The following is a 23244-nucleotide window of genomic DNA, read 5'->3' as shown; positions in this document are numbered from 1 at the left end:
CGGGATAGAAACTGAAAAGCCTAAACCTTAAAGAACAGGGTCTCTCGACCCGAAACGTCACCCATTCCTTCTCTCCAGAGATGCTGACTGTCCCGCTGAGTTACTCCAGCTTGTTGTATCTATCTTCCCCACCCCAACATCTGCCGTTCCTTCCTACACAGCCTACAACCGGATCGTATAAAATAGGAAGTGTGACATGTGGAGAAGGTAGAGAAAGCACGCACTTCACGTAAGGTTGAAATAATAATGGCTTAGGGTCTGTAACACCCACCACAGTCAATCCTGCTGCAAATGTACCCATATATGCGTGTGTTTAAGGTCTCGGATCATTTATGGAAGGCAATCATTTTAATATTGAAATGGAATATTTTTGAGATTTTTAACTGGAATTTAACGTGAGTGCGTGAGAAGCTTACCATTTAGGGGAAACAGAGTTGTGGCAATAATCTAGAACAGTTGACACCGATAGACACCCTTACATGGAACTCCTGGTTCTCCAAGTAAAAGTCAGGAATTGTGCCTGTACTGGTATCATATGCGGGAAAGCTGTGGAAAAACGATGGTAATATCTTGCCTTTGCAGCCTTACACTTAACTGTCATACTTGATGCTGCCCCCACTTTTAAAAGATTCATGAAAACATGTTTATTTTTGCTGTGGATTTGGACATCTCTCAGTTTCTCTTCTGAGAAAAGCCTTGAAATGTTTTGTGATTGCAGTGTTTGTAATGTGGACTAGACTAAGTGGGACCCGTTGGGTCCCATGTTCACACGGGAGGGCTGGTCCCCCAACAAAATATTCCACCTCTCCACCAATTCCAATATTGGTGGCCAGTGGGGGGGGAGGGGCTTTCTGGTGCACTAGTATGGGTGATATGGGCTGAAGGGACTGGTTTCCAGAGGGCTAGTATGGACATTGTGGGCCGAATGGATTCTTGGGCTGGCAGCTCAGTCACTCAAGCCTGTTGTGCTGGCAGCTCACTCACTCATGGCTGGTGGGCTGGCAGTTGACTCACGGCTATTCCTTGAAATTCCATTTTAAGCAGGGTGCAAGACCACCAAATTCAAGTGCAGTTTCATACCATTTCAAGCAGGGTGCAAGGCCACTAAAGACAGCAAGTGACCTCTCCCTCCTCCATCTTACAGAGAATGAGCCACGCCCACACTTCTGGATTTTATAGTGTCCCCCTCCCCTCCCACCAGAAGGGGCGTGGCGTCCATGGCATGAATGACAGGAGAGAGAATCTCAACATTTTTTAAACACTAATAACTCTTTTATTTTTCATTGATAGGAAAAATCCTCGGCACCTAATTGGCGGAGGGGGACTCCGAGTAAGATGGCAGAAAGTCACAGCCGTACATAGTCTCGTTTTTTCAAAGATCAATATAAAGCACAAACAGGAAATGGTCAAGATTAGACTTTTAATTATATAGAAGGCAAGGCAACTTTAATTAGGCAACACAGCTGTAGCATTTCCAAACCAAAGGCAACACAGCTTTAGCATTTCCAAACCAAAGGCAACACAGCTTTAGCATTTCCAAACCAAAGGCAACACAGCTTTAGCATTTCAAAACTATATTTTCAAACCACATTAAGGGCACTGACAGGTCAGTAAAACCACTCACAGTTTAGTAGACATGTGTTCAGTGTTATTCACAGCTCAGACTGAGAGACATGACCCTCTCGCTTCCCCCATCTTGCAGAGACTGACTGATGCGCTCAACACTTCTGTGTTTTATAGTCCCTCCGGAAGGGGCGTGGCCTTCAGGAGAGAGAATCTCAACATTTTTTTAAACACTAATAACTCTTTTATTTTTCATCGATGGGAAAAACCCTCTTTCCTGCCCAGCAGAGGGGGACTCTGAGTAAGATGGCCAAAAATCACAGCCATAAGTGGCAGCGTTTTTTCTAAAATCAATATACAGAACAGGAAGTGGTCAAGATCAGACTTTTAGTAATATAGATATATAAAAAGTACTACTTAAAGTAGCATCATTGGAGGTACATTGCCACAATAGATGATAATTTGGAAGGTGGATTTTCCTTTCAACTCTTGCACCTGAGGTCATTCATTGGTTACCAGTGGATTGAGGCACTTGAAAAGGATTAAGTGATGTTTTATTAAAGAAGAATGTATTCTATGTTTTTTCTTCAATTGAGTTAACTGAGAAAAAATACAAGCAGTAGTACAGAAGTATTGATGAGAAAATAGTGTTGACAAGACTGAAAATTCATGCTGGATAAAACAGTTCTTAAGAAAGAAAGGAAATAAAGGAAGAGTCATTATTCTGACAGAAAGTGAGAAATTGTAGGTTTCTTGTGCAGGTTTGAGGGCCGGAGATGTGCAAGGTCTGTGAGTGTGCAGCTGCTGCAAGAGTGTGCAGCCCAATGCAAGACACAACAGCTCACTGCAAAACGCTGCAGCCCACCGTAAGAGTGTGGAACCACTGCAGCAAGTGTTCAGCCACCGCTGCAAGGGAAGTTGCCACTGCTGCAAGAGGAGCAGCCACTTCTGCAAGAGCCTGCAGCCATTGAAAGAGGCTGCAATCACTGCTGCAAGAGTTTATAGCTACTGCAGCAAGAAAGTGTGCTAGAGTGTGGCTGCTAGAGTGTGCAGTCAATGCAGCAAGAGGCTGTATCGACTTCTACAAGGGTGTGGTGTAGCCACTGCTGCAAGGGTGTAGTGTAGCCACTGCTGCAAGGGTGTAGTGTAGCCACTGCTGCATCGACTGCTGCAAGTGTATAGTGCAGCCACTACTACAAGAGGCTGCATCGACTGCTGCAAGTGTGTAGTGCAGCCACTGCTGCAAGTGTGTAGTGCATCGACTGCTGCAAGTGTGTAGTGCATCGACTGCTGCAAGTGTGTAGTGCAGCCACTGCTGCAAGTGTGTAGTGCAGCCACTACTACATCGACTGCTGCAAGTGTATAGTGCAGCGACTGCTACAAGAGTGTTGTGCATCGACTGCTACAAGAGTGTTGTGCATCGACTGCTACAAGAGTGTAGTGCATCGACTGCTGCAAGTGTGTGGTGCAGCCACTACTGCAAGAGGCTGCATCGACTGCTGCAAGTGTGTGGTGCAGCCACTACTACAAGAGGCTGCAGCCAATGCAAGGCCTACAGCCCTGCTGCTCCCTGTGCGGCGCCGTCTCCCCAGCAACATCCCGGATACAGTTCGGCACAATACGGAAGCGGATCTGTGGGTGAGTCGTCAGGCGGCCGCCAGCGCTGCGGAGAGGAGGGAGCTGAGCTGAGCTGAGCTGTCCGGCCCGGCCCGGCCCGAGCAGGAGGATGGATTAAACCCACCGCCTCGTCCCTCCCTCCCTCTCCCGCCGCCCCTGCCCGGCCCGGCCCGGCCTCCGCACCTTCTCCTATCCGGTGAGTGAGTGAGTGAGTGAGTGCGGGCCACGGGGCCACATGCGGACAAGGACATCCCGGGGCTCGGCCTGGGCCCGGTGTACGCGCCGGGACTCTGGTTACGGGCCCGGGCCGGGGCTGGGGGTGCGGGACTGTGGGTGCGGGACTGGGGCCGGGACTCTGGTTACGGGCCCGGGCTGGGGGTGCGGGACTGGGGGTGCGGGCCGGGGCCGGGGGTGCGGGACTGGGGGTGGGGGTACGGGGCTGGGGGTGCGGGGCCGGGGCCGGGGCTGGGGCTGGGGGTGCGGGCCGGGGCCGGGGCTGGGGGTGCGGGACTGGGGGTGCGGGACTGGGGGTGCGGGCCGGGGCCCAGGACACGGTTCCCTGACTCAGCTGCATCGGATCAAAGCGCTGACACGGTACACGACTCAGATGGTGGTATTTCATTACTTCATGAGTGACAGGAGCAGAAATAGGCCATTCGGCCCATCAAGTCTACTCTGTCATTCAATCATGTCTGATCTATATCTCCCTCCTAACCCCATTCTCCTGCCTTCCCCCCATAACCCCAAACACTAGCATTAATCACAACTTCAAACAAACTCTGAACTATAACAGCCTATTGCACTTTATCTGTTTATTTATGTGTGTGTGTGTATATATTCTATGGTATATGGTCACACTGATCTGATCTGTATTTATGCCAACATATTATGTTGTACTGCAGCAATGCAAGAATTTCATTCCTATCAGGGACACATGAATCTATCTATCTCTGCCTTAGAAATATCCATTGACTTGGCCTCCACAGCCTTCTGTGCAGTGAATTCCACGGATTTTGAGGCTATGACCTTTGGTCCTAGACTCTCCCAATCGTGGAAACACCTCCCCCCCCCCCCCCCCCCCCCCATGTACTCTATCCAGGCTTTTCACTATGTGGAAAGTTTCAATCAGGTCCCCCCTCCAGGTTCCGTATAAACTTCAAATTACTCCTCCATGTCTACAAAGCTCTCAATGGGCTTACCCCCACCTACATAAAAAGTCTTCTCACCCACCACTCCACCTCCAGGCCCCTCAGATCAGCCGACTTGGGGTTGCTGAATATCCCACGGTCTAGGCATAAGCTCAGGGGCCCCCTCCATCGACTCTTTTAAGTCAAGACTAAATACGTATCTATATTCCCAAACCTTTCCTGATGTCCTCTGAGTGAGGGCTACATGTATATATGTATGTAGTCTGTTTTGTTGTGCTATTCTTATAACAAATATAAAGCACTTTGTCCAACGACAGTTGTTTTTTAAATGTGCTATATAAATAAATGTGATTTGACTTGACGACTCACCCTTCTAAACTCCAGCGAGTAGAGGATTATTTCCCTGCTGAATGCCCGGCTTTTGTGCGTGGGCCACCCAACGTGGCCGATGTTTGAATGAGCAACCCAACGTGGCCAATGTTTGAATGAGCAACTGGTCATGGCTCCACTTGAATGCAGACCCCTTTAGCTGTGAATGAGCTCCCTTCCCATGGAGCCCAACGGCTTCAGTTCCTCTCCCTCCACATCAGCTGGTAATCGGTTGTTTGATCTCCGAGTTAATGCTGCCGTTAATGTGGACCATTTTTGCTCCATTCCTTCTCTCCGTAGATGCTGCCTGTCCCGCTGAGTTACTCCAGCATTTTATGTTTATCTATTCTTATATCCTTGGTGAACATTGATCTAAACCTCAAATTAGATCAATAGGTCATATTTTTGATATTGTATTGATTTAAATTTGATTTGATCTTTTTGATATTAGATATTGTATCAAGGAACCACGGCAGCTATAGTGTCAGATTTATTCTACTTAAAACAGTTTGCCTGTATCTAGCCCTCCTGAGATGATGTGGCGATTTATTATTCTGTGGTTATATTTTAACATTTGAGGCACATGCAACTTTATTCAAAACACAAAGCTTTAACTTGCAAAACAAGGGAATGCTGAGACACAAGAGACCGCAGATGCTGGAATCTTGCGCCAAAAAACATAGGAACATAGAAAAATAGGTGCAGGAGTAGGCCAGTCGACCTTTTGAGCCAGCACCGCCATTCAATATGATCATGGCTAATCATCTAAAATCCAGTACCCCTTTCCTGCCTTTTCCCCATATCCCTTAATTCCTTTAGTCCTAAGAGCAAAATCCAACCCTCTCTTGAAAACATCCAGTGAATTGGCCTCCACTGCCTTCTGCGGCAGAGAATTCCACAGATTCACAACTCTCTGGGTGAAAAGGTTTTTCCCCATCTCAGTCCTAAATGACTTACCCCTTATTTCTCCTGCATCTAGCCTGTCCAATCCATTAAGAATTTTATATGTTTCTATAAGATTTCCTCTCATCCTTCTAAATTCCAGTGAATACAAGCCTAGTCGATCCATTCTTTCATCAGTCCCGCCATCCCGGGAATTAACCTAGGTGAATTTACGCTGCACTCCCACAATAGCAATAATGTCCTTCCTCAAATTAGGAGACCAAAATTGCACACAATACTCCAGGTGCGGTCTCACCAGCAAACTGCAGTAGGACCTCCTTGCTCCTGAACTCAAATCCTCTCGCAATGAAGGTCAACATGCCATTCGCTTTCTTCACTGTCTGCTGTACCTGCATGCTTACTTTCAGTGACTGAAAAAGGGAGGTGCAACAAGACCTGGGTGTGCTTGCTGCACACCCAGGTCTCGTTGCACCTCCCCTTTTCCTAATCTGACACCATTCAGATAATAATCTGCCTTCCTGTTCTTGCCACCAAAGTGGATAACCTCACATTTATCCACATTAGACTGCATCTGCCATGCATCTGCCCACTCACCCAACGTGTCAAACTCATCCTGCAGTCTCATAGCATCCTCATCGCAGCTCACACTGCCACTCAGCGTTGTGTCATCCGCAAACTTGGAGATGTCACATTTAATTCCCTCGTCTAAATCATTACCATATATATTGTAAATAACTGGGGTCCCAGCACCGAGCCTTGCGGCACCCCACTAGTCACTGCCTGCCATTCTGAAAATGACCCGTTAATTTCTACTCTTTGCTTCCTGTCTGCCAACCAGTTCTCCATCCATGTCAATGCCCTATCCCCAATACCATGTTCTAATCATCGGCTCTGACCTCCCCACCAGCGAAGGGATTTATCGGAAGTCGCTGCCTGAAAAAGGCAGCAAGCATCATCAGTCCCACACCATCCTGGCCACACATTCATTTCGCCCCTGCCATCGGGAAGAAGGTACAGGAGCTTGAAAACTAATGTCCAGGTTCAGGAACAGCTTCTTCCCTACAGCCATCAGGCTATTAAAGCTACAACCTCAAATAAGCTCTGAACTTCAATAGACTATTATTATTATTATTATTACACTACTATTGTTTGTTTTTTGTGTGCGTGTGTATATATATATGTATAGTGTGTGTGTGTGTATATATGGATATGCATATATATGTGTGTGTGTACTAGTGGGTATGTGTGTATATATACCCACTCCTTTTTTTTCTCTGGTTTATCATATTGTTTACAGTGTACTATGTTTACACATTCTGTTGCAGCATGTAAGAATTTTATTGTTCTATCTGGGATACATGACCATAAAACATTCTTGACTAATCTCGTGTGGGAATTTTGCACGCTAATCTCTTGTGCGGGAACTCAGGGGGACGGGCAGCAGCTGTAGACGGTAATGGACAGAAGACAGCATGTGGACAGAGGACATTTTTCAGACTGCTGAGTCTGAAGAAGGGTCCTGACTTGAAATATCCCCTATCCACCTCCCTCCACAGATGCTGCCTGATCCACTGTTCCTCCAGCATTCTGTTTTTTGCAAAGTAGTTGGAGTTGATTAATTGTAATTGTAGATCAAACATGTTCATTGTTTTGGACAGATTGAATGTTAATCTTTAGGCAAAATTATTGAAACGCTTGATACCCTGAAGAATGGTTTTCATAGTTGGGCCAAGATTGTTTGGCTGGGATAATTGTTTTGAAAAGCAAGAGTACATAGAATTACTTAAATTGCCAGTTTTGAAATGTGTCCTTAAAATGCCACGTTTTACATTTTAACTATATTTACAGCATGGTTTATCTTGAACCATCGATCAATTGGATTTCAATGTTATAATGAAGTTAAAATTTTAAAGTAATGCAACTATCTCAATTAATACCTGGATTATATATATTCCCTTCTATTTCAACTAATACTTTGATTATATGGATTCATGGCCATTATAATTTGATCAAAATAACTGAAAACACTGCATTCCAAGTCATAGAAACATAGAAATTAGGTGCAGGAGTAGGCCATTCGGCCCTTCGAGCCTGCACCGCCATTCAATATGATCATGTCATGAAACAGCGAGTTGTTTCTCGTATCTTTCCTTGTGCACGATAAACTGAATGTTTTTTCGGATGTTGAAGAACCGATTTAGACTTCTAAGATAGAGCATGGAAAGAGGCCCATCAGCCCACTGAGTCTGCGCCAACCAGCGATCACCCCATACACTTGCACACCAGGGACAATTTACAGAAGCAAATTAACCTACAAACCTGTACTTCTTTGTAGTGTGGGAGGAAACCAGAGCTCCCGGCGAAAACCCACACGGTCACAGAGAGAACGTACAAGCTCCGTACAGACAGCTGCCAAGGGCATTATTGAAGCATATTTGTGGCTTTTGAAGAGAGGAAAGAAGCAATGAAGAGAGAGTGCCCTTGGGGTGGTAGTGCAGTGGAGACCATAGTGGCTAAAGAACAGCTGATAATTATGGAGCTCGAGCAGCATAGCAAAATATAAACAAGCAGGTTTGGTGAATGTTTTTGATGTGGGCCTTTATAACATATTAACCCATCGTCCATTTTCTGTGGCTGACTGCCCTCTGCATTTATAAGTTCCTTTACTTTGAAAAGAAAAATCATGATCATGCTGGGTTTTACAGAAGGATGGTTTCCAGTAGCAGGATTGGGGAAATCTCGTGTTTTTCAGTTGAGATAAAATAGTTAATTTTCTTGTTAATTGAACACATCTTTGACCTGTTTTTCTTGTTTATTTTGCAGAGAAAGAAGATTATGGAGAATGATGAACTTTCGTCAGAGAATGGGATGGCTTGGTGTAGGATTCTATCTGCTAGCAAGTGCTGCAGCCTTTTATTATGTCTTTGAAATAAATGAAACTTACAACCAACTGGCTTTGGAGCATATACAACGGAAATCGGAGAACCTGGACAGTGGAACCTCTTGGACCCAGATAGTGACTGCACGCCTGTTTTCACTCCCATTCTGGTTGTGGGCTATTCTATTCCTGATTCCATACCTGCAAATCTTCTTATTTCTGTATTCATGTACAAGAGCTAATCCCAAGACAGTCGGCTACTGTATATTCCCGATCTATATGGCCGTTATCTGCAATCGGCATCAAGCGTTTGTCAAAGCCTCCAACCAAATCAACAGATTGAAAATAATTGATACGTGAATAAAACACTCTTTGGTTCACAATAAATTAATCCTAAATCAAGATTCAAGGCCTGGATGCTTAATTTGTAATCTGTAATGCAATCTCCATCTGTATTCATTTAAAAAAAATAAATGGAATTTTATTTAGAACTGGACAATCAGACAATTGGGTAAAATGCCTTGGTTAGAGTTTTGTTAAACCTGCCAACAACAGTTATTGGGAATCACTCCATTTATCCTATTCAACGTAGAAATGGTTCTTTTCAATGGGGATTCTTGGGTATTTTATCCCAATTTGGTGGTGAGAAACAATGTACCTCATGCTGACATGCATTAAATATATCTTAATTTATAACTGCTATTTTAATCTCTTAACTGCAGTAAATGTTTTTACACCCTAGATTATTATTTGTTAATCATTTATGACAAAATGTCTGAATTAGACTGTTTATGAACATAATATTTGACCAGGGTTAAATTGCACATTCTTATGTTATTTAATGAATTTTCAATATGGCCATGCAGTTATAAATGTTGTTAACTGGTTTTAGGTTTCTTTTGAAAAAAGTATCATGATGTGTATTCACAATTGTCCACAAGACAACAAAACATGTCCATATCACATGTTTGGAATTCAAATACTCTCAAGTTAATTAATAGTTGTGCATAATAACAAAAGGTACTTTGGATAAACTGAGAGAAGGTATGTTTTATTTTGTTTAAGTAAATATTTGGAAGGAATCAGATTTTCCGTAAAGCTTCTTCAAGGTACTGAGCGTAACAATTGACCAAGCTCACACTGCCACAGGTCCAAGTTATTTAAACAAACTAGTGTGACTCTTAGTTCAATATGAAGATCCTGTAATTCAGGGAGTTTCATTGCTGCGTTTTAAAAGGAAAATACCAATGAGTATTTCTGAAATGTGTATTCACGCTGGCATCTCGTGGAGGGTGTGTGGGTGGATGCGGGGGATTATAGAAGCAGTAATCATCTTGATCAAAAATATCAATTGAAATGATGGACAAATTAGGACTTTAAAGTTTGCAAAAATGTGACCAGGCAACAGTGTTACACAAAGTGCAATGAAAGTGAACTCTACTGCTAAGAACATACAGATAGACAGTACACCTTTGTAACACTTTTATACAAAATATAATGCAAATAATTAATTTTTTTAATGAAGGCACTTTAATCTTCAAGCTACAATCAGAGAGTTCTTACATGAGCATGACAATATTATGTCATTATTACTTCCTGGAAATGTCAGTATCTTTTAAGATCAAGTTAGTGCTTAGCATTTAATCTCACTTCTGAGGCACCTTGATTGCTGAGTGGGGTGAAGATATCTGCCACAAATTGTGCACTGTGAATGTATAAAATGAATGGTCAGCAACAAGTTAATGGTTCAGAACATGCTCTATTTCTACAGCAGTAGGATTTGTGTGAGTATACTTTGGGAGTATTTATTAGTTCCTCCTGGTGCCCAGCAAGAGAAGTTGAGAACTACATTCTGTTGTAGCATTTGTTACATCGCATCAAATACTGTTGTAAACAGTCTGCCGTGAAACCAATTCATAGTGTTGGAAATACCTTCATGTTTCTATAATGTCGCCACGTATTGTGTGAATAAATTATTTTGATAGAAAATTACCATGACAAAATTGACAATAAATTTACTGCATATAAAGCATTTGTGAGATTTAGGGGCTTTTGAGATGGTTCATGTCTTCCTCTATCTAACCTCCTCCTGGTGTCTGAATCCATTCATTCATCCTTTCATTTGGAAAGTAAATGCTGGATCATGCAGGTGACATTGTTTGTTCACCTATGTGGCCAGGTGCAACATTTCTAGCCAGGTTTATAATGGTCTGCCATCAACTGTAATATGGTGCCAATAAGACAGCTGTGATGGTTTGTCAATTCGATAGAAAAAGAAAGCTATTTAGGCTTTCAGTACTATGTGACTGAGTTTAAAGTCTAGCCATTGAGCATAATGCATTTGCCTTTTAATTGTATTGTAACTTGTGTAAGAAAAATGGTGCTGGATTTGCTACTGTGTCTACATTTCTAAACTATGCTAATAAAGCCTTGTCCGGTATTGAGTATTTTTTGATATTAAACTGGTTTAGAATATCCAATGTTACATGAATTAATCCTAATTACTTGTTGATTTCAACAACTGGATGAAAAAATCTGCAGGGTTATGTTTCCCCCTGCATTAATGAAACAATCAAATTAATTTGTTTTGCTCTACAATGAGTTAATTGGAAAACCTGTGATTAAATTTGATTCATTTAAAACTGTTATTGGTGTTTATTCCATAATTGTGTGCATACTGAGTATTAGGAGAAAGTACAGAAGAGATTTACCAGGCTGTTGCCTGAATTAGAGGGTAATAGTCAGTATTGGGAGTATTGTGTGCAGTTCAAGTTGCCCCGTTACAGGACGGATGTAGATGCTGAAGCGGTTTATTTGGTAACAATGGAGAGGTTTACTTATGCTGCTTGGATTAGAGGCTATTAACTACAAGGGGAGGTTGAACAAACTTGGATTGTTTTCTTTGCAGTATCAAAGGCTGAGGAAAGACCTGATTGAAGTTTATAAAAATAAGAGTCACAGATAGGGTAGGCAGCCAGAACTTTATTTTCCCCAGGGTAGAAATGTCAAACACTAGAGGGCATGGCCTTGAGGGCAGAGGAAGAAAGATTAAAGGTGATGTGTGGGGCAATACACCTGAATTACGGGGAATGAAGGATATGGAGCACATGAAGGATCAGTTTAAGTAGGCATCACGTTTGGTGCAGATATCACAAGCTTGCTCCTGTGCTGTACTATGGATATATGAATCTGCATTAGTTCTAACAGAGATAGACACAAAATGTCAGAAGAAGGGTCTCGACCTGAAGCGTCACCTATTCCTTTTCTCCAGAGATACTGCCTGACCCGCTGAGTTACTCCAGCATTTTTGTGTCTATCTTCGGTGTAAACCAGCATTTGCAGTTCCTTTTGAAACGTTTAGTTCTAACAGGGAATCCACAAACTGGTGATAAACACAGCACGTAAGCACCAGCACAAACTGCATTAAGATTTTGAGGAAAATTGATTTTTGAGAAACAAGATTTCTGAACATGCAATAGAAACACTTAATGTTATGGTTACTTGCATCGTAAGAGCCATAAATAATTGGTGGACATTTTTTTACCTTTTTAGAAAAAAATCAATAATGTGCACAATAAAATGCTATGCATTTTAAACAATATCTGTTCACTACTTTAGTTAATTGAGTTTTGATTTAAGATGAGCAGATGCAAAGAGTTCTCATTGCTGCCAAGTCAAAGCCAGGCATATTTGTCTTCTTACGAACAAAACATAAAACAAAGGAATAGTTAGATATGAAGCCGGGTGTTGAGCAGCCAGGTTGTCCCTGCGTCAATGTCTGCCAGGCCCTGAGCTCCATTTGGTGGGTGGTAGAGCGGGCACCCAGAGATGACATGGTTGGCTGTCATATTTGTGTGTGTACGCCATTGTAAAACTTAAATAGTTTAAGGAAACTCAGCCACAGGAACTAATAAAACTTGTGATTTGGTAATTTGGTCTTTTAAATTACTTTTTCTTGGGATTAAAAAAAAAAAATCAAAGTCAACCCTTTCCTCAATAACAACATTTTCTGATTTCTCTTTGGCCCAATTCCCAATGTTTACCTTTTTACGTCAGCTAGAATCACAGCTGTGGAATTGTTTAGGCATAAAATCTAATTTAAATAGTCAAGAGTTGTCTTTTATATTGTGGCTGGGTGCCTAATTTCCGGTTAGCATCTTTCAAGCTATAAACAGCTTACGAGAAATGTACTTACTGCTACAAAGAGTTGGGTTTTGAGAAATACACAGAACATGTAAACATCATAGAGTTCCCATAAACTGCCTGCCTGGACAAGAAAGATTTAGAGTGACATGGACCAAACACATCCAAATGTGACCAACTCAAGATAAGTACCTTGGCTGGCATGGAAACATTGGGTGAATGGATCTGTTTCTGTGCTGTCAAACTCAATGACTCCAAGTCAGCATTCCTGTAAACATCTCATTTGAACATAAAAACCCTGCAGATTCTAGAAACCTTAAAAAATGAAAATGCTGAAAACATTCACACTCAGGCAGCATCTAAGGAAAAATAAACTAACTTAAGGTTTAGGGTCAGACAACCATTTCTGACAAAGTGTGTCTGACTTAAAACCTTATCTCTGTTTCTCTTTCCGCAGATGCTGCCTGACGCATGTGAATGATTTCAGCATTTCGTTTTTACATCTATTTTGGACACAATTTCCACATTGGGAAAAGTCCTCTGATTGTTCTTATTAAAGTCTTAAAAAATGCACTCTGAATCTTTCCCTTCACTCTACCTATTGTACCCTAATTTGGCTTGATTGTATTAATGTAGTTTTATCTGTTAATTGGATAGCATGCAAAACAGAACTTTTCAATGTACCTCAGTAAACATATCAATAATAAACCCTAATCCTAACCCTTAAACCTTCACAACCATCACCACCAGATAAAATAAAAGCAAATGCATCAGATAATTTATTTAATTTCTGACTTAAATAGTAAAAAAAGTTAAATCATGTTTTTAACAGATTAAAATTTTTAAATCCTTAAGGCTGTAGGAGTTGTCGAGTAGCCTTGTAAATGCATGAATATGGCGATAGTCTTAAAAAGGCAGTATTTTGCACAATAATCTTGCACAGTGTCAGGATTGTATCCTGGTACGTTTTGTTGGAGGTGTACCGCCATCAACTTGATCAGCTGGTTTGTCTTTACTGTCTTCATCATCATCATCATCTTCATCTTCTTCTTGATCTGATTCAGGAAAAGTATGTTTAGTTTATGACAGTTAAGACAGTATTCATCATTGCATTCCAAAATACGAGAACATTTTCACTGCAGATAAATGACAAAGTACTGCAGGTGCTGGAATGTTTTTCATTTAATAAAAAGTCAGAACCAACAGGAAAGCTTGGTGGAGGCTGTGGGCCGAGGAGCTTTTTTGTTCGTTCGTGATCCAACTCACGGAACTACCTGAATTTTTAACATATTGTGTAAAAATATTATATAAATCGTACTTGAAACTCGTCAAGACCAAAACCTGCACATTTTTAATAAATATGAGAAAAACGTCCAATTTACCGAGTAGTAATTGTCCAATCAATGCACGTTTGACATTGAGGTCGGATGCAAATTGACCAATCCCGCGCTTTGTTTTATGGTCGTTGGGCAGCGAGGACCCTGGGATCATGGCTGCCTCCTCATTACATCAAAACAATAACAAGGAATAAAGGTAATGCTAACCTTGCTGATCAATTTTGTTTTTCAATTGATTTATCTTTATAAAGTTATGATGTGAACTGTTAAATAAAAATGATAAATAACAAATGTAGGGTTAGGGTTAGGGTCAGTCGGTCAGTCTGTCGGTCGGGCTTGTCGGTAGGCTGATGGATGCTGTGGAGGATCGGTCGGGCTGCAGGTGGGTGGTGAGAGTTGGGTCGGGCCGCCGGTGGGCTGTGAGAGTGGTCACTACGTCGATGGGTGCTACGTGTGATCGGACGGCCGGTGGGTGCTACGAGTGATCGGTCGGGCTGTCGGTAGTCCGGTGTTGCAGCGAGCGGGCGGACTGACGGAGCCGGCACTATCGGGGTGCTGAAGGCGGCATGCAGAGCAGTGCTGCTCCCCACCATCATCACCACGATGATCCAGAAGGGCATGCTGGCCGAGGTGGACGCGCTGCGGGGCCACATGTTCGGAGCCCGCAGCTGGTCCCAAAGCGGCTCCAGCTCCAGCTGTGGGCAGCTCTGGAAGGGGGCGAGTTAGGGTTTGGGTTAAGCATTTTCCTGTCAGTGGAAGATGCCTTAGCCTTCCCCCCCAGCCTGGCACTGCCCCAGTCCCACTATGGCCGTGACCCCCACTCTGCACACTGGCAGTCAGTGGGGTTCAGTAAATGGGGGAACCCGGAGGAACTGCTCTGACCTATTAATTAGGCTGGTTCAAGAGGATCTCTGCGGCAGTCTCATTCAAAAAAAACCTCACAATTATATTTATTACTAGACTAAGTGGGACCCGTTGGGTCCCAGCATCACACGGGAGGGCTGGTCACCAACACAATATTCCACCTCTCCACCAATTCCAATATTGCTCGCCAGTGGGTGGGGAGCTTTCTGTTGCGCTAGTTTGGGTGTTGCGGGCTGAAGGTACTGGTTTCCAGAGGGCTAGTATAGACATGTGGGCCGAATGGATTCTTGGGCTGGCAGCCAACCGATTTTAAAAGCCAAGCCAAGGCAAACAATTTGGCTGCAGCCACCTGACAACCAAAATTCATTTTGTGAACACAAACTTTTTTAAAAAGGAGAGGCAAACAATTGGGCAGCAGCCACCTGACAACCAAAATTCATTTGTGAACACAAACTTAAAATAAAAAGGCAAACAATTTGGCAGCAGCCACATTGAGGGGGCTCACCGTGGAGTAGACGTGCGTTCAGTGCTATTCACAGCTCAGAGAGCCGTGACCCTCTCGCTTCCTGGGTCTGGCAGAGACTGAGTGAGGCACGACACTTCCGGGTTTTATAGTCCCTCCCCCTTGCCGCCAGCGGGGGCAGCAGAGAAAATGGGGATTTAAAAAAAAATATCTCTCTGATTTTTCATCGATGGGAAAAATCCTCTGGTCCCGGAAGGCAGAGGGGGGCTCTGAGCGAGGTGGCCAAAAATGACGGCCGTAGGTGGTGGCGTTTTCTCGGAAATCGCAGCACAGTGGGCCAAAAGCGGTCAAGATCAGACTTTTAGTAATATAGATATTATTTATATAATGATACATAATTACATATTATTAGTCATATTCACGTCATATATACATATATCTTAAGCACTTAGGCTCCCCATGGTGTAATATTGGCATTGGCACACTAGATGGAGCTTACTTACATAGAAACATAGACATAGAAATTAGGTGCAGGAGTAGGCCATTCGGCCCTTCGAGCCTGCACCGCCATTCAATATGATCATGGCTGATCATCCAACTCAGTATCCCGTACCTGCCTTCTCTCCATACCCTCTGATCCCCTTAGCCACAAGGGCCACATCTAACTCCCTCTTAAATATAGCCAATGAACTGGCCTCGACTACCCTCTGTGGCAGGGAGTTCCAGAGATTCACCACTCTCTGTGTGAAAAAAGTTCTTCTCATCTCGGTTTTAAAGGATTTCCCCCTTATCCTTAAGCTGTGACCCCTTGTCCTGGACTTCCCCAACATCGGGAGCAATCTTCCTGCATCTAGCCTGTCCAACCCCTTAAGAATTTTGTAAGTTTCTATACGATCCCCTCTCAATCTCCTAAATTCTAGAGAGTATAAACCAAGTCTATCCAGTCTTTCTTCATAAGACAGTCCTGACATCCCAGGAATCAGTCTGGTGAACCTTCTCTGCACTCCCTCTATGGCAATAATGTCCTTCCTCAGATTTGGAGACCAAAACTGTACGCAATACTCCAGGTGTGGTCTCACCAAGACCCTGTACAACTGCAGTAGAACCTCCCTGCTCCTGTACTCAAATCCTTTTGCTATGAAAGCTAACATACCATTCGCTTTCTTCACTGCCTGCTGCACCTGCATGCCCACTTTCAATGACTGGTGTACCATGACACCCAGGTCTCGCTGCATCTCCCCTTTTCCTAGTCGGCCACCATTTAGATAATAGTCTGCTTTCCTGTTTTTGCCACCAAAATGGAGAACCTCACATTTATCCACATTATACTGCATCTGCCAAACATTTGCCCACTCACCCAGCCTATCCAAGTCACCTTGCAGTCTCCTAGCATCCTCCTCACAGCTAACACTGCCCCCCAGCTTAGTGTCATCCGCAAACTTGGAGATATTGCCTTCAATTCCCTCATCCAGATCATTAATATATATTGTAAATAGCTGGGGTCCCAGCACTGAGCCTTGCGGTACCCCACTAGTCACTGCCTGCCATTGTGAAAAGGACCCGTTTACTCCTACTCTTTGCTTCCTGTTTGCCAGCCAGTTCTCTATCCACATCAATACTGAACCCCCAATGCCGTGTGCTTTAAGTTTGTAAACTAATCTCTTATGTGGGACCTTGTCGAAAGCCTTCTGGAAGTCCAGATACACCACATCCACTGGTTCTCCCCTATCCACGCTACTAGTTACATCCTCGAAAAATTCTATAAGATTCGTCAGACATGATTTACCTTTTGTAAATCCATGCTGACTTTGTCCAATGATTTCACCACTTTCCAAATGTGCTGCTATCCCATCTTTAATAACCGACTCTAGCAGTTTCCCCACTACCGATGTTAGACTAACTGGTCTGTAATTCCCCGTTTTCTCTCTCCCTCCCTTCTTAAAAAGTGGGGTTACGTTTGCTACCCGCCAATCCTCAGGAACTACTCCAGAATCTAAAGAGTTTTGAAAGATTATTACTAATGCATCCACTATTTCTGGAGCTACTTCCTTAAGTACTCTGGGATGCAGCCTATCTGGCCCTGGGGATTTATCGGCCTTTAATCCATTTAATTTACCCAACACCACTTCCCGGCTAACCTGGATTTCACTCAATTCCTCCAACTCCTTTGACCCGCGGTCCCCTGCTATTTCCGGCAGATTATTTATGTCTTCCTTAGTGAAGACGGAACCAAAGTAGTTATTCAATTGGTCCGCCATATCCTTGTTCCCCATGATCAACTCACCTGTTTCTGACTGCAAGGGACCTACATTTGTTTTAACTAATCTCTTTCTTTTCACATATCTATAAAAACTTTTGCAGTCAGTTTTTATGTTCCCTGCCAGTTTTCATTTCATAATCTATTTTTCCTTTCCTAATTAAGCCCTTTGTCCTCCTCTGCTGGTCTCTGAATTTCTCCCAGTCCTCCGGTATGCTGCTTTTTCTGGCTAATTTGTACGCATCATCCTTCGCTTTGATACTATCCCTGATTTCCCTTGTTATCCACGGATGCACTACCTTCCCTGATTTATTCTTTTGCCAAACTGGGATGAACAATTTTTGTAGTTCATCCATGCAGTCTTTAAATGTCTTCCATTGCATATCCACCGTCAACCCTTTTAGAATTAATTGCCAGTCAATCTTGGCCAATTCACGTCTCATACCCTCAAAGTTACCTTTCTTTAAGTTCAGAACCATTGTTTCTGAATTAACAATGTCACTCTCCATCCTAATGAAGAACTCAACCATATTATGGTCACTCTTGCCCAAGGGGGCACGTACAACAAGACTGCTAACTAACCCTTCCTCATTACTCAATACCCAGTCTAAAATAGCCTGCTCTCTCGTTGGTTCCTCTACATGTTGATTTAGATAACTATCCCGCATACATTCCAAAAAATCCTCTTCCTCAGCACCCCTGCCAATTTGATTCACCCAATCTATATGTAGATTGAAGTCACCCATTATAACGGTTTTGCCTTTGTCGCACGCATTTCTAATTTCCTGTTTGATACCATCTCCAACTTCACTACTACTGTTAGGTGGCCTGTACACAACACCCACCAGCGTTTTCTGCCCCTTAGTGTTTCGCAGCTCTACCCATACCGATTCCACATCCTGCAAACTAATGTCCTTCCTTTCCATTGCGTTAATCTCCTCTCTAATCAGCAACGCTACCCCACCTCCTTTTCCTTTCTCTCTATCCCTCCTGAATATTGAATATCCCTGGATGTTCAGCTCCCAGCCTTGGTCACCCTGGAGCCATGTCTCCGTGATCCCAACTATATCACAGTCATTAATAGCTATCTGCACATTCAACTCATCCACCTTATTACGAATGCTCCTTGCATTGAAACACAAAGCCTTCAGGCTTGTTTTTACAACACTCTTACCCCTTATACAATTTTGTTGAAAAGTGGCCCTTTTTGATTTTTGCCCTGGATGTTCCGGCCTGCCACTTTTACTTTTCACCTTGCTACCTATTGCTTCTACCCTCATTTTACACCCCTCTGTCTCTACGCTCACACATTTAAGAAACCCTTTCCCTTTAACTCCATCCTCCACTAGCCCATTCGACACCCCACCCCCTTTTTCGATCTCATTTTCTAATTTGTTGAATTAATTAATGTGCAACTTTTGGCATTGACAACTTATGACTTCCTTTTCAATTATATTTATATAATTATATTTATATAATTAAAAGTCTCATCTTGGCCACTTCCTGTCTGCGCTGTATAGTGATTTTAGAAAAAACGCTACCCTGTATTGCTGTGATTTTTGGCCATCTTACTCACGGTCCTCCGCTGAGCCAGCCCTGAGGATTTTTCCCATCGATGAAAAATAAATTCAAAGCTTTTTTGTTGTTGAAGCCGAGAATGAATCCTATCCAGTCAAGCAAGCAGCATAAAACAAAAAGCCAAGGGTGGAAAAGAAAAAAAGGCCATAGACATATGAGATGCAATGTGGAGCTGTAACATCAGATGCAGAGTTGGGTGGGGGTTGGAGGACCAGCATCAACTCCATTTTACTTCTCACTGATAAATGGCAATCTGCTTCCCTTCAATTCAGATGCCACAGCTAATGGACAACACCATTATTCACATATTGGTGATTTAGTTTAGTGCAGAGGCAGTGTGAAAACAGGCCCGTTGGTCCATTGAGTCAATGTCGTCCCCAAACACTAACACTATCCCTACACACCAAGGCCAATTTACAATGGAGTAGAGGAGGGAATCGGGGTACCTGCGAAAACCCACTCGCTCACGGGGAGAATGTACAAACTCCGTACAGACAGCACCCAGTCAGGATTGAACCTGGGTCTCTGGCGTTGCAAGGCATCAACTCTACCTGCTGCACCACCATATTTCCAGATACATTTCTGAATTAACAAAGATAGTCATCGCGATCTTAAATTATTACCTCCAACCAAACCATCTCCATTTGCATTAGGGCATTCATTCACTGCCACTGGTCAAGGGGAAAAAAAACCTTATAAATCCCAAGGTAGACAAATATGCTGGAGAAACTCAGCGGGTGAGGCAGCACCTATGGAGCGAAGGAAATAGACAACATTTCGGGCCGAAACCCTTCTTCTGATAAATCCCAAACTGTATTATTCATTAGACGGCACCTACACACAGTAAACACTGCATGGAATCTTGCATGAAGTACACGATCAAACAGTCAAGAACTTTATTCCAAATTAAATAATAACAAAGGGAGTTGATTTTCTCATTCCTGTTACTATATTACGCCGAGTTCCAGGACACTATTGACTTGTTCCTCAAAGTATACAAGAATAAATGACTCTTACATGCAATATCCCCAAGACCAAGGTCCTCTACACAACCGTCCACACTGGCTTACAACAATGAATGTTCACAGGGTGACTCTGGAAAACATGGCCCACTCTCCAAATTTCAAGTCACCTCTCACAAGGCAGGTACTGGTGAATTTCATCATCATTACTACCTTCAGCACATGTGGGTGGATTGAGGAAGAGCCTATTTTAGGTTTAGGTTTTGTATTGTCACGTATACCGAGGTACAGTGAAAAGCTTTGTTTTGCATGCTATCCAATTAGATATTACGGATATATAAATACAATCAAGTCAAACTCAATTACAATAGGGAAAGCACAGGGGAAGATGCAGAGTGTAGTAAAACATCTCAGCATTGTAGTGCACCAGCTCCATCATCAATGTCCGCAAAGTGAATTGGACAGTACCCTAGCTTGTGGAAGTCTGAAAACACAGGGGAAGAAGCTGTGTCCGAGTCTGGTGGTGCAAAACGTTCTGTCTTCCGTATCTTCTGCTCAATGGGAGAAGGGAGAAAAAGGAATGACTCGGAAGCAGTGAAATTTTGGGGGGGAATAATTCCAGGCCAATAAAGAGGAAAAGTAGCAGGAAAAACACCATCAATAAATGCAGGCTGGTCAGCTGAACCATTTCCTGCATTTTCGGTTTTCATTTCTGATTTCCAGCATTTTTGATTATTTCTATTGTACTGCAACATAAAGATGTTATCCATTTCTCAGCTCTTCAAGGATGACCTTCAAGATTTCTAAATAAAATAATGCCTTGAAAATAGAAAACAAAACAACCTTCAACCCTCTGTGACACAAAGTGAAGAAAGGTTTCTATCCTGAGCGAATATCTTGAAATTCCCTTCAGAGAAAGCTGACGGGAGATTTTCACAGGACGTAGCATCAGAGGTTTAAACAGAGGGAATAGAAAGTGACTATTTTCCCATGCAGGGGGGGGGGGGGGGGGGGGGGGGGGGGGGTGTAACATTTAAGGTAGAACTAAAAGAGTTTAGGAATTTTCTTGCACTCAAAATGTGTTGGGAGTTCTAATCTTACTGGCTGAGGATGGAGAAGGCAGCAAGCGATCTACGAGATTAAACGGCAACAATTGTAAACTGGGGATAGACACAGAATGGTAGAGTAACTCAACAGGTCCGGCAACATCTCTGGAGAAAAGGAATCAATTATGCTTCGAGTCAAAAACCTTCTCAATTGTAAACTGGGATTCGTCTGAACAGACCTTTTTTGCATAACATTTGCATGCTATTTTACATGGCTAGAGGTTAAGCTGCCCTTCATAAATGATAGTGTAACAATATCGGCTCCGGAGTTACTAGATTAATATACACATCGCTTCCACCAAAATCTAAATTAATATTTCCAATAGCAATGCAAATCCAACCGACTCTGATCACATAATTATTCAGCTATTTTGAAAGTATGCTTAGATAGTAGATTCTATCGCACTTTGTTAGAACCTGACCGAGTCCTGCCTGCCTACTATTACCCCCCTCCACATCTGTACCGTATTTCTAAAAAAATGTACTGTTTCATAAAATTGCAAGGCGTACAAGTTTCATTAAAAATTATCTTTTGCTGTCCATTTAATTAATGCGCAATTCTTATTCAAGACCACTTTAACAAAAGAGAGCAGGTCAAATTTGATTTAAACTACATTGGGGTGATATTTCGACAGGATGGCAGAGATTCTTTTGATCAGAAGGAGTAAGCAGAAACAGGGATAGAGGGATGAAGAGATCCAAGTTTGATTTTTTGCCTTTGACAAGGCTACAGGGTACAAAAACAGAATCCGGAAAGCAATGATGTGAGGCAACTTGGGATAAGGAGACTGTACCTTCACACCAAGAAGTAGGAACTGGATAGTGTTGTACAAAAGCAGATGAGGGGACCGATAACAGAGGACTGGATGGGGGGCGGTTGGGAAGGGGCTGACAAGTACAACAGTTGTCCTGATCAATTATTTTGACTGGTTCATGTAAAATTCAAAACTAATATACAGAGGACAGCATCAAAATGCTTTAAAAGCATTTATCACAATATCTAAAGTTAGTTTATACACTGAACTTGCTGGAGATATTCAGCACCTGGCAATATCTGTTCATACTCGGGTATTTCCAGCATTTTCTCTTTTTACTTTAGATTTGCAGTATTCACAGTAACTTGCTTTTGTAAATAGATTGCTTGCCAGATATTATCACAGGCTCGCTGAGTTGCTGTGCCTCCATTCAAGAAGGGCTGCAAGGAAAATCCTGGGAACCAGTAAGCTGTTGGGCTACACAAGTGAGCCGTGATAGGCAAGTTATTGGAGAGGATTCTGAGGGATAAGATGTCTATGGATAGACAGGGGCTAATTAGGGATAGTCGGTGTGGTTTTGTACGTGGGAGATCATGTCTTAAAAATCTGATCTTGAAGAAGTAACAAAAAGGAATGATGAGGGCAAGGTCATAAATGTTGTCCAAACAGACTTCAACAGGACATTTGAGAAGGTTCCACATGGCAGGCTGCTCTGGAAGGTTAGATTGCATGGGATCCAAGGAGAGACAGCTGAATGGATAGAGAATTGGCTTCATGGAATTAAACAGAGGGTGATGGTGGAAGGTAGACAAAAATGCTGGAGAAACTCAGCGGGTGAGGCAGCATCTATGGAGCGAAGGAAATAGGCAACGTTTCGGGTCGAGACCCTTCTTCAGATGGTGGAAGGTTGTTTTTCAGACTGGAGGCCTGTAATTAGTGGTGTCCCTCACGGATCAGATGCTGTGTTACATTGGTGAGACCACATTTGGAGTATTGTGTTCAGATTGCGTTTGGTCTATTCCCCTTTCCACCAATTCACTTCATGAGAACAACTTAAAAAAAAATACACATTCTCAATTCTGAACTGTAACAAAAAGGACAACTATTTGGTTTGAATTTTTAGAAGATAGATTATAGTTGGGGTAAAGTTGGAGGGATCTATACTAGAGAAACAGAGTGTATGCCTGGTCTTAGTTGATAGAACTTTTGACCCATGGTCAAAAGCTTGTGCCGTTAGTCAGTATCTACTTTGTTACCGCAATGCAATAATAAGGAAGCTTACCCAGAGGCATTAAATATGG

At 42.8% G+C, this 23244-nt stretch overlaps 1 protein-coding gene across 1 annotated transcript; it reads left to right on the top strand.

Moving 5' to 3' along the window:
- The first annotated feature begins 3083 nt into the window (after positions 1–3083).
- tmem251 (transmembrane protein 251) lies at positions 3084–11120 on the top strand. Its single transcript, XM_033027745.1, has 2 exons — positions 3084–3376; positions 8424–11120. Exon 2 carries the CDS (start codon positions 8443–8445, stop codon positions 8836–8838), a length of 396 nt encoding a protein of 131 aa, XP_032883636.1. The 5' UTR covers positions 3084–3376; positions 8424–8442; the 3' UTR covers positions 8839–11120.
- The last annotated feature ends 12124 nt before the right edge of the window (positions 11121–23244 follow it).

The sequence above is a fragment of the Amblyraja radiata genome, chromosome 9 (assembly GCF_010909765.2).
Source record: "Amblyraja radiata isolate CabotCenter1 chromosome 9, sAmbRad1.1.pri, whole genome shotgun sequence".
NCBI lineage: Eukaryota > Metazoa > Chordata > Chondrichthyes > Rajiformes > Rajidae > Amblyraja > Amblyraja radiata.
Note: the sequence above shows the minus strand (reverse complement) of the source record. Positions and strands in the feature narration are given on the sequence as shown.